The sequence below is a fragment of the Mastigoproctus giganteus genome, chromosome 10 (genome assembly GCF_048544385.1).
Source record: "Mastigoproctus giganteus isolate SK-2022 chromosome 10, ASM4854438v1, whole genome shotgun sequence".
NCBI classification, from domain to species: Eukaryota; Metazoa; Arthropoda; class Arachnida; order Uropygi; family Thelyphonidae; genus Mastigoproctus; species Mastigoproctus giganteus.
Genome location: NC_143584.1, coordinates 82,954,145 through 82,966,313, shown reverse-complemented (window position 1 = coordinate 82,966,313; position 12,169 = coordinate 82,954,145). Strand labels below are relative to the sequence as shown.

At 37.8% G+C, this 12,169-nt stretch overlaps 1 protein-coding gene across 1 annotated transcript in view; it reads left to right on the top strand.

The window, feature by feature from the left end:
• Nucleotides 1–11,784, top strand: part of Herp (Homocysteine-induced endoplasmic reticulum protein) — a 223,851-nt gene extending 212,067 nt beyond the window's left edge. Inside the window, exon 9 of the mRNA XM_090383557.1 lies at nucleotides 11,569–11,784. Coding sequence (XP_090239683.1) covers nucleotides 11,569–11,748 — 180 coding nt within the window. The 3' untranslated portion in view covers nucleotides 11,749–11,784. The remainder of the gene's footprint in view (nucleotides 1–11,568) is intronic.
• Nucleotides 11,785–12,169: the final 385 nt, after the last annotated feature.

The window sequence follows — 12,169 nt, the reverse complement described above, 5'->3', positions numbered from 1 at the left end:
TCGAACGTAGTAGCGTTAGTATAGTATAGGTTATAATATTTTCAGCGATCGGTAAAATCTATTAAACTTGTTGAACTTCGTTGTCATTTAAATTGCACTTTTAACTAAATACATATACCGACTTAGATTACAAACGTAACATAATTAATTAATACCTAACTGATACGGAAGTTATATAAAGGGAACTCGGAGATAATTAATACTTCACACTAAAAAAAAATATCCCGTTATAACTGTGTTGGGAGATAAGTTAGGGTTATAAACTGAAATTGAAATTTTATTTAAATTAAAAATAATCATGACTCAGACCAGAGCAGCAAAACAAAAGGCTCAAGCTAATGGAAGTGCTGTGGCTCAGAGGAGAACTGAGGGGGGCAGTTGCCTTCTGAGTCACAGCCTTCTAAAATACACATCTTGCATGATGTTTGTGGAGCATTCAGGTACGGGACATGATATTGCCATGGGGGGTGTCTTTGTGTGTGCACGATGCAAGGAGTGTATCGAAATCAGGCAACAACTCAGCGTTCTTATGGGCCTATATGAGAGCTTGAAGGACAGGGTGGATGCCCTCGAAGAAACTAAATTGAGGGGCCCATCAAGCTCTCAGCTGCCCACATCAACGCCAGAGCTTCCACTTGGTCATCATGAAACACAGCGACAACCCCCAAGGCAGAATGCACTGGTCCCAAAGGAACTAGTAGTTGTTGGTGACTCTATTGTCAGGGAAACGGGGAACATGCTTTGTAAAAAGGATAGGTGGAACAGGACCAGGGTATGTCTGCCAGGGGCAAAGGTTGATGACGTTGTAGAGCAGATATCATCTTTTAAGGGCACAAAAGGTGATATAGTTGTACACGTTGGCACTAACAATATCAAGAGTAGGAGACTGGCAGAATTGCTTAACAAGTACAGGTCACTGTTGAAAAAAAGCCGTGAAATAGGGATGAATTTGAAAGTGTCTGCAATTCTGCCCAGACACGATAGGAGGGAGTATATGATGAGAGCCTTGTCGATCAATTCGGCCCTGGAAAGATTGTGCAAGGCTCAAGGGGTAGAATTTTTTTCAGCCTGGACTTGTTAACAGGAGAGATTGCTTCTACAGGGATGGGATACACTTAAATAGAAAGGGTGCAAGAATATTTGCTGATGCTATCGAGGCAGTGTTAGGTGGGCCGGAAAACTGCTAGCTTGGGGGGATACAAAGACGAATAGATTAACAGTAGCCACTGGCAGAGGTGAAAGAGATTCTTGCACTGCTTCTATTGGAATGAGCAGAAGCCTGAAAAACAAGATGCAGGATATTTCAGAGACTGCTGGAAGTCATTGCGGTACAAGTAAACACATGGGTTGTGTTAGGGTAGCTAAGAATAGAAACAGGTTCATGTATACTTGCGTGTACACCAATGCTAGGAGTTTAGTAAATAAATTTGATGAATTTGAGGTATTGCTCAAAACATCAAAGGCAGATATTGTTGGGATATCAGAGACGTGGTGTCACACAGATATAAGGAATGCAGAACTGGAATTTGGGGAGTACAATGTGTATAGAAAGGATAGAGAGGGGAGGAGGGGTTATGCTATTAGTTAAAAAACACATAAAATCCAAGGAAGTGAAGCCAGTCGACATTGATGGACAGTGTAGTGTCGAGTCAGTTTGGTGTGACATAAGCATAGGTAAATCAAAATTGAGAGTAGGAGTGTGCTATAGGCCTAATGACTCTGATGAGTATAATAAGATACTGTACAGAGAAATAGAATGGGCCAGTAAATCAGAGAGTCTTATAATGGGGGATTTTAATTTCCCAGATATTGACTGGAATTTGTGGGTTGGTCACTCACACACTAGCAAGGCTTTTGTGGATTTATTGGATGATTGTTTTCTACACCAGCATGTTCGGGAGGCAACTAGAGGGAGTAATACTCTTGATCTGATTATCAGCAGTGATTCTTCATGCATTAAGAATCTGCAGATAAATGAACCACTAGGTGGCAGTGATCACAGTGTGCTGAAGTGGGATTTACTCAGAGGTAACTACCATTAGGGGTAAAGGGAAGGGTTATTGCTTTCGTAAAGGCGACTACGATGGACTGAGACAGTATTTAAATTCTATACAGTGGGACCAACTGATGATGTTACCAACAGCAAATGCAAAATGGGAAGCATTCAAAGAACTTATCTTGGAAGCTACTAGGCTTTACATACCAACTAAGAAATATTGTTCAAGATTTAGGCCTAAATGGATGTCATATGAACTGATGAGGCATATGGCAGAGAAGAAACATGCATGGGATACATACAAATTAACACATGACACAGAAGCCTGTGAGAGATACAAGTTGATCTGTAACCAAGTTACAAAGGAGGTTAGGCAGGCGAAGGCAGATTATGAGAAATCTTTGGCAAGGGATGCAAAGAAAAACAGCAAAGAGTTCTTTACTTATGTAAACTCTAGAAGGAAGGGGATGAATCAGATTGGTCCACTTGATATCGATGGGTCAACTGTTGATGATCCTGCTCAGGTAGCTAACAAACTAAATGAATATTTTGCATCGACATTTACACATGAGGAGTTATTTAGCGAGAGGAAAGCCAGAGGTGTATTCAACTCTAGCAGTAAGCTAGAGAATCTTGTAATAACTGAGAGTAAAGTGGAGGAGAAATTGTTGAAGATAAACACCAGAAAGGCACCCGGGGTGGATGGGATCTATCCAGTTATATTATAGGAGGCAGCAGAGGAAGTAAGCAAACCCTTAGCCATAATTATGAGAGCTTCCTTGGACTCGGGGGAGGTACCCACAGACTGGAGATGTGCAAATGTGACCCCAATTCACAAAGGAGGATCAAAGGCTGACACAAGTAATTATAGACCTGTGAGTTTAACTTCTGTTCCAGGAAAATTAATGGAGGCACTAGTTAAAGAAGCACTGCAGGATCATTTAGACAAGACTTCAGTTATAGCTCGGACACAGCATGGTTTTGTTAAGGGGAAGTCTTGCCTGACCAATTTGATTGGATACTATGATGCAGTCACAAAGGAACTGGATGCAGGGAATAACTTTGATATTATATACTTGGATCTTAGAAAGGCTTTTGATACTGTTGCACATGGAAGACTGCTGCACAAATTGGAGCAGTGTGACATTGGAGGCAAATTGCTGCTGTGGATAAAGGGGTGGCTGAGGGGGAGAAGACAGAGAGTGGTAATCAGTGGACACTGCTCGTCGTGGACTAATGTTATTAGTGGAGTCCCTCGGGGCTCAGTGTTGGGTCCATTATTGTTTTCTGTATTCATAAATGATATTGATGATGGTATATCAAGCTTAATGTCGAAGTTTGCAGATGATACAAAGGTAGGCAGGGGTGTCAAGGACACTACTGACACTATGCTGCTGCAACAGGATCTGGAAAGGTTGAGCAGATGGGCTGAGAGGTGGCAAATGAAGTTTAACATTGACAAATGTAAAGTACTACACATGGGAAACAGCAACCCCAGAGCAACGTATCAACTCTGTGGTACTACACTGACAGTGGTAGAGAATGAAAGGGACCTGGGGGTGGTTGTGCAGGCAGATATGAAGTTCTCCGAGCAGTGCAGACGGGCTGCAAGAGTAGCTCATGGTGTATTGTCAATGATGTATAGGAATTTTTCTAGCAGGGATAAGGAGGTGATTATTCCCTTGTATAAGGCAATGGTCAGGCCATACCTAGAGTACTGTATACAGGTCTGGAGGCCTCATTTCAAGAAGGATGTAGAGTTGCTGGAACGAGTACAGAGAAGGGCAACAAGATTAGTGAATGGAACAAAGGGGTGCTCTTACGAAGAAAGGCTTAAGTTTTGCAAATTACAGTGTCTGGAGACTAGGCACCAGCGAGTTGATCTGATAGAGGTGTATAAAGCCTTGAATGGTTTGAGCATGCTCAATGCTGATGGGATTCTTCCTCTTCCTCAGAATAATCACCTGAGAGGGCATAAATTCAAATTGAGGAAAGACAGATGTAGGATAGATGTGCGGAAATTTGCCTTTAGCCACCGAGTGGTTGGTTGGTGGAACAGACTTCCATCCCTTGTAGTGGAAGTTGATAGCCTAAATAAGTTTAAGGCTCAGCTGGACAGGTATTTTGAACGAACAGAGGGGTGAAGTGGAAGTGGTTTTTTTTTTTTTTTTTTTTTGGCTGATGCTGCATAAGTTTGCTTTCTTGCATCAAATGCCTCCACTAATGATAATGCTAGTAGTTTATATCTACTAAAGGCTTCTATATAGCCCAATAATTTATATGCATCCCATGTACTTTTCTTCTCTTCTACTAGTTTTACCATTTCATCTGATATCCATTTAGGCCTATACCTGGAAGAGTATTTCTCAGTATGAAAAATATAAAAAGCCTAGTGTAGCTTCTATGATTAATTCCTTGGATGCTTCCCACTTAGAATTTGCTGATGGTAAAATCATCAGTTTGTTACACTGTATCGAAATTAAAAACTGTGCGAGACCACTGTAGTCACATTTATGAAAGCAGAAACCCCTTTAAGTAAATCCCACTGTGGTCACTTCCACTTAGTGTTTCTTATATCTGCATATTCTTAATGCATGAATAATCACTGCTGATAATCAAATAAAGAGTATTATTTCCTCTTGTTGCCTCTCTAATGTGCTTAATCCACAAAACTGTTACTAGTCTGAGAGTGACCAACCCACAAGTTGTAGTCAATATCTGGAAAGTTAAAATCCCCCCCCCCATTATAAGACATTCTGATTTACTGGCCCACTCTATTTTTCTGTACAGTTGTTCGTTGTACTCATCAGAGTCATTAAGCCTATGACACACTCCTCCACTCCTACAATTTTTTTATTCCTTATATCCGAGTGACACTATGTCTGAAATTCCGTCTGCATTTTGTTGTGACCATAATTTCAAATACATGAAATTTATTTACTGTACTCCTAGCATTGGTGTACATGCACCTGCTCTTACCCTTAGTTACCCTAACACAGCCCATGCATTTGCTTGTGTCATGATGACTTTCAGCAGTTCTTGAAATCTCCAGCACTTGCTTACAAGACTGTTTCTCATTCAAACAGTAGTAGTGCAGGAATCTCTTTCACTTCTCTGTGTAGGTATTGTTAATCTATTATTCTGTGTATCCCCCCCCCCCAAAAAAAACTAGTAGTTTTCCAATCCACCTAACACTGCCTCAATAGCCTCAGCAATAATTCTTGCACCCTTTCTATCTAAATGTATCCCAACCCTGTAGAAGCAATAAACTTATAACAAGCACAGACCATGCTGAAAATATTCTACCCAATGAGCCGTGCACAATCTCTCCAGAACCGAATTGATTGATAAGGCTCTTATCATATACTCCCTCCTATTGTGTCTGGGCAGAATTGCAGACACTTTCAAATTTGACGCTAACTCGTGACTAATTTTCAACATTGCCCTGTACTTGTTAAATAAGTCTGCAGATCTCCTACTCTTAATGTCATTAGTGCCAACATGTACAACAGTATCTCCTTTTGTGCCCTTACTGCTGTATGTTATCTTTTGCCCCTGGGAGGCATTCCCTGGTCCTATTCCACCTATCCTTTTTGCACAATATAGTTCTCGTTTTCCCTGACAATAGTCACCGACAACAACTAGCTCCTGTGGGCCCAGTGCATTCTTGGGAGTTGCCTAATGATCAAGTGCAAGCTGTGGTGTTTTTGTGGGAAGTTGAAAGCTTGATAGGCCCTGTTTAAATCATTTGAGGGCATCCACCTTGTTCTTCAAGCTCTCATAAAGGCACATAACAACACTGAGTTGGCACCTAATATTCTAACACTTCTTACATCGAGCACACACAAAGACATCCCCTTGTCAATACATGTCCTGTTCCCAATAGCTCTGCAAACATCAAACAAGCAGTACATTTCACAAGGCTGTGTTCGGGGGGGGGACAACTATCCCCTTCAGTTCTCCCCGAGGTCACAGCACTCCCACTATCTTTGAGCCTTTTGCTCAGATGCTCTGGTCTGAGGAATGATTTCGGTTCAAATTCAATATAATTAAAAATACTACCTAAACTTATACCCTAATGCAGTAATAACACTATGCACCGGTTATGCTATGAAGTTTACGTTATTATCGTTACGTTATATATAATTGAAATTCAAATGTTCTTATCGATACACCAGTTATGCAGCAGTAATACTACCACACTACCAAGTTTGCATTATACGTATTAGACTTTACCCTTACACTAGAAAGTTATAAGTTAATTATAATATATAACAAAATTATCCAACTAACACCAACCTAAGTGATTTGAACTTTAGAACTATCTATTTACCACAATTAACAAATTTGAATTCCCCTACCACTCACTCTATAACTATAACAATGGCTGTAAGATTCAAATGATACAAAGGTTCTATGTATATTAAGAAGTAACCTAAAAATCTCTAGTGAAATTAAAAAATAAAATAATGAGCCTAACTAGTACTATAAAGCTACTTATGTTGTATGAATTAATGTGACAATTAGTTCAATGAAATGGCAAAATTCTTCAAAAACTTATTGTTTCTTGATGCTGAAAATTCTTTGACTAGTATGTGCAACTTTCCCCAAGTTCAATGAGGCCTTTAAGAAACTAAAGAAATAGAAGAGAGCTCAACTAACAGTGCTGCTCTAGTTTTGTTGAGATATTTTATATCACATTGCGACAGTTTAAATGACAATACCCTTCATTCTTTTCTGCTTTGTTTTTCAATTGGCACCTCTGTGGGCAGGGGCAGCAGTGCGTAGCACACGCTTCTTGATTAGACCGGGATTCGAGCCCGTGACCATCACATACGGAGGATGCAGAAAGGTCAGGGAATGACCACCGCATATCCCCGGACCAATATGGCCTTAGTTGCTAATGCTCCTAAAAACCAAATAACAACAACAACATTTTTTTTTTTTTTTCAATTGGATTCTTCGAAAATTACTATCATATCTCTTGGCATCACTCAGTTGTTCTGGTCATCCCCAAACCAAGAAAAAGACAACACATATCCACATAACTATCGATCTTCTTCTCTTACCATTCTGGCAAAACCCCTGAAGAAAGTGAATCACAACTCCATTTACTTGGAGTTGCACTCCTTAAATGAGCAAAAATCAGTATGGATTTCAGAAAAATGGATCCCCTTAGATCTCATGGTCAAAGTTGAGGCAAATATCCAGATATGTGTGTCAAAAAAAACATCTCATTGTGGTCTATCCCAACATCCAAAATTCCTTTGACACCATGTTATTTTGGTTTCCTTTTAGACCTGTACAAATTAAGCCCATGAGGATATTTAACAGTTCAAATACAGAATTTCCCTCCTCGGTGCTGTCCCCTCTCTAAGCAGAAAACTGTTGATGTACACTTTTTTGAAAAATGCAAATTATACCCTGAACCAGAATTATGACTGAGAAATCATCCAGTAATACTTTCTGGCAGTGTCTTAACTCAGTAGCAAAAGATGATGAATATACTTATAGCAATCTCAGTCATGACTTAGGATTCTGACTAATACATCCTTATGCACTTTACCGCACTGTCATCATATCACAACTGGACTACGGTGCCTTTGCTAGAAAGAGTGCCCTTGAGTGGCTCTACCCAGTCCATCGTTATATGTTATGGATAGCCCTTGTCACCTTCCAAACATCCCCCATTCAAAGTTTATATGTGGAAGCAAATGAACTATCACTTCATCTAAGGAGAAAACTACTTCTCCTTTATTATGTTGCCAAAATACGGGATCTACCAACACATTTCGTATGATCATATCACTTCGACCCACAGCAAAAAAATTAACTATAGCAGTAAATCTGCTTACAAGAACCGATTGGAACATTAGAATGTACACCTGAACAATATTCCAGTAGACTTCAGCTAGATCCACCGCAGGCTCTGTATTCACCATTTTGTGATAAATACTGTTGATTTACAAATACGAACAGGTGCACTATAGTCAGTGTAGTTTATGTGCCATTAAACACCCGTAACACACACACCTACAAATACGAAGCATTCGATAGCAAATATAAGTTTTTTACAACTACGTGCAGCATATGCATCAGCAAATTCACACTGTATCCAGATATTATTATTATTAGCTATATGGTGCAAGGAAGCCTGAGGCTTATGCTGCACCAGCCAAAAAAAAGAAATTCCCAAGTTACTCTTAGAGAGAGAGTCAGAAGTAGAAGGGAATCACTAAGAAAGAGAAGAATGATGATATCGAGTTCAGGCCCCTGGGTGTGCCAAGCCCATACTCACCAGATGTGAGCCCCTGGGGTTATATACTGATGGTTCTAAAATTGACACCACTGTAGGTGCAGTAGCAGCATTCTTTCCTGCATTTGCCATATCTGCATCACTCCCATTGAACTGGGAGGGATGCAGATATGGCAAATTCATCGCTCCCAGTTCAACCCCGATTTATTTATGAAACAAACCCAATTGTGGTTGGTTTATGCATAAGCACGGATCCAATATTCAGATTACAAACTCTTATCAACAAACAAATCATAATTAATGGAAGGAACTATGACAATCCAATCTCAGGTTAACAATAAACTGTTACAGCCTAAACATGAGCCACACTGTGGAACGTCTGGGCAGTCTATGAGGGTTTTTATAGTTAAGTATTTTCTAGTCAGCAGTGGAGGATCATCCCCCCCCCACAAGACACCCATGTGATACATGTCTTATCTTGTGTGGGGGGAGATGATCCTCCACTGCTGACTAGAAAATACTTAACCATAAAAATCCTCATAGACTGCCCAGACTTTCAAACTGTCAGGAGTGCAGCCTTAAATCTCTGTCAAATTTAACTGAGCCATTAACACTGCACTACCTCATAGGAATTAGCTGCAACCTGACTGAATTTTTCAGTTAATTTTTCTTTAATTCCACATACCTCTTCCTTCAGTAGTAGCATATGAACAGGTGAAATGTGGTCTTAGCAGCACATGAACCATTAAACCTTAATCTCAACAATGACAACTAAAAACTGCTTCTCGGTATTGAGGTTAGTAGATTACATTTATTTCTAACCAATTTTACACTAGTATCCAAATCCAAAGGAACTTCATTAACTAACTATATACCTAAAAGGATTGTTTTGGGAAACATGAAGGGAAGCATGTGTTGAAGACCACAAAGAAATTTGTAAACCACAGGACTGTTGGTTTTCAAAAAGAAAAAGTATACTGTAGAAACACAAAAGAACCTTCTATTTCCTAATTTCTATATTACTGAAAGTAACGAATGGACAAAAGAAAAGAAAAAGGGGAGAAAGCCCGTCACACTTTGAATATATAAGAAATATGGGTGCTATAGACAGAGCTGACCATTAGTGCGCAAGTTATTTGTTCAGTCAGAAATCAATGAAATGGTAGTTTCTGTTTTCTGGCTTTTAGACGTCTCAATTGTGAATAGTTTTAGGTTACAGATGCAACTCAAAACAAGTTTTTTTTCTTTCAAAGAAAAAAAAAAAAGAAAAAAAGTAAAATTGTTGGGAATTTTATTATTTAAAATTAACAAATTGGCCATCCATCATGTGTGCTATTAGGAAAACTAATTTCAGACAGTGGTTAATGCTGCTTGAAAGTGAAACTCTGTATATTTTCCAACTAATCAGCATGAGGACAGTTTGGAGTGCATAGAAAGAAATTCAAAATTAAAATATTGCTTTCATAATGGCAATGACGTCATGTGTTCCAATTGTTTATTTGCATAGAATGTAATCTTACTCTGAGCATGTGCTTGATCATGCAGGTTCACAAATATGAACTCAGTAGTGAATTAACCAAAAAAAAAAAGACATGGTTGGGGAAGAACAAAAGCAGCAGGCATTATAAGTGAAATTGCAGGGGAAAGTGAGAATAGTTGTGATGACTGTGAAAAATGGGCTGCTTTTGATTGTACAGATAGAAGTAATCAGTGATTCCAAGTTAAATTCCATTGTTGGTGACTTTTTGTAATAAAAAAAATCATCAAATTAAAAGTAGTTGCTTCCATGCTAGCATTGGAAGATGACTTTAAAGGGTATATAATTCGACATATTCTTCTGAAAAAGCTGAAAGCGTGTGGGATTCCTTAAAAAAAAAACTGTGTGGCACATAATATGCCTGTTATGGCAGGCCTAAAAACTGGAATAGCAAGAGTATTAGAACAATCGGCCAAACTTGTTATCTTATTAATCTGTGTCCTGAAAATGATCTGCATGCCTTCCTTTGAAATTTGCTGAATATTTAGTTGACATTTACTATTATCTAAAGAAAAGTGCTGAAAGGAAAGATAGATTAAAAACATTTCGGCTGATGTCTCTCTTCTAGCTTGAGTAAATCCCTTGCTTCTTTTAAATGTTATTCTAATATTTTAAAATCCAAAACATTATCTCAATCCAGTATACCTCCCATCCATGCTGTGGCCATTATTCCTAGATATACTGAGGAATGTTATGTAAAAATTTGTTATAAACAATTTTTAAATTATTTACTTCATTTTGCAAGTTGATTATAGCAGACCAAATCAGAAGATGATTCTGATTTAGTTATAAACATTTCTATTGCCAAAGGTCCTCGAGCATCTAAAACAAGAATAAGGTTCTGTTCTTTTTCTCGGTGTGAAAGTACTTCATACTTGCAAGTAACTACATGCTGCCCTAGTTGCAACAAAAATTTCATCAATTGGAAAAGTACACTATTTTTAAATTTAAATTTTTTATTGACAACTTTTCAGTACTAGGTCTCATTAAAAATAAAGAAATAGATGAAGCAGTAGATGTTTTTCATCATCAGTTCTGTCAATTTCAGCGTCTGATGCTGCCAAATTCTATCATGAAAAAAGAATTGATGTGGTGGTAATCCTTGGTCAAGAAGTGACGCATGCACAAGGAAGCTTGACTAACAGATTATTCTGCCATATAAGATTAAAACTGAATTCAGATCATCTCTTTCTGATGAAGCTTTGGAAATACTCCTGGCAACCAAGTCTAGACAAGTAGAGCCCATTGTTATGAGCAAAAATTTTGACTTAACATTTCTGAAGAGGACAGTGTTTATGACAGTATCGTTCTTTAAACAATCAGAATCAATTAATGTCTAAAAGAATATACAAACAGAAATCCACAGATAGAAAAATGTTATCTAAGCCAATAAAATGTGTATTTTGCCGTGAAATTCAGTTTTTTCTGGTGTTGTTTTCCTCCTCCTCTTTTTTTTTTATTTTTTTAAATATTTCTGATTTTGGCAAAAAAAAAATTTTTTTTTTTTTTGCCTGTTTTCCTCCTGCTTACAAATGCATGATCTCCAGCATTTTGAAAGCCAGAAGTGGGCAGCTATACTATTGAGTTAATTATACTTTTGAGTTATTGTTAAATTTTTACAATAATAGTTGCTTACAGTGTGGTTATACAAGTCCAAAATAGGATTTTTTCCATAAAGACAAAATAGAGATTGGAATTTGTTGATTGAAACTGCATTCCATAACCATGTGCTGGTAAAAGCCTTTTTTGTGCTTTTAAGTAATAAAATTTAATTTCCAGTTTGCAGAAGATGCTAGGGAAATGGAAGACATAATGGATGGCAATCTTCCTCTACACAGAGACCCCACTGAAGAAACAAATGAAGTCAGAACTTCTCCTCTTATAACAGCATGGACATTTATTTCTTCTTTCTTCTCATCTCTTATTCCAGGACAGCCTATACCTGTAAATATTAATTAGATATGGATTGTTTTTATTCTTGAGGATAATGATCTGAAATGTTGCATACTGTCAACTTTTTATGTAGACTTGGCAGAGTAAAAGAAGTTATCATTGTATATTTTACAGTATGGAATAAATTGTTACAAATTTCATAATATAGTTAATGTAAAATACCTATTTTAATTTAAGGAGAGTACACTATTTTATCTAGCCACTCATTTATAGCAAACCATTAGCTTTTGTAATCATATTTTTTATGCCTATAATTTTCCAGTGATAAAGAAATTAAATCCGAAAATGTTTGAGATATGTCACTATAAAGTTTAATTTTACTTTAGTTTTACTTTTCTTTTATGTTCATCTTTCATTTTTTCATCCTGGGAATTTTTAAGGGCAAGATGGGGTGAGAGTTGTTTAATATACTCCATCAGGACATTTT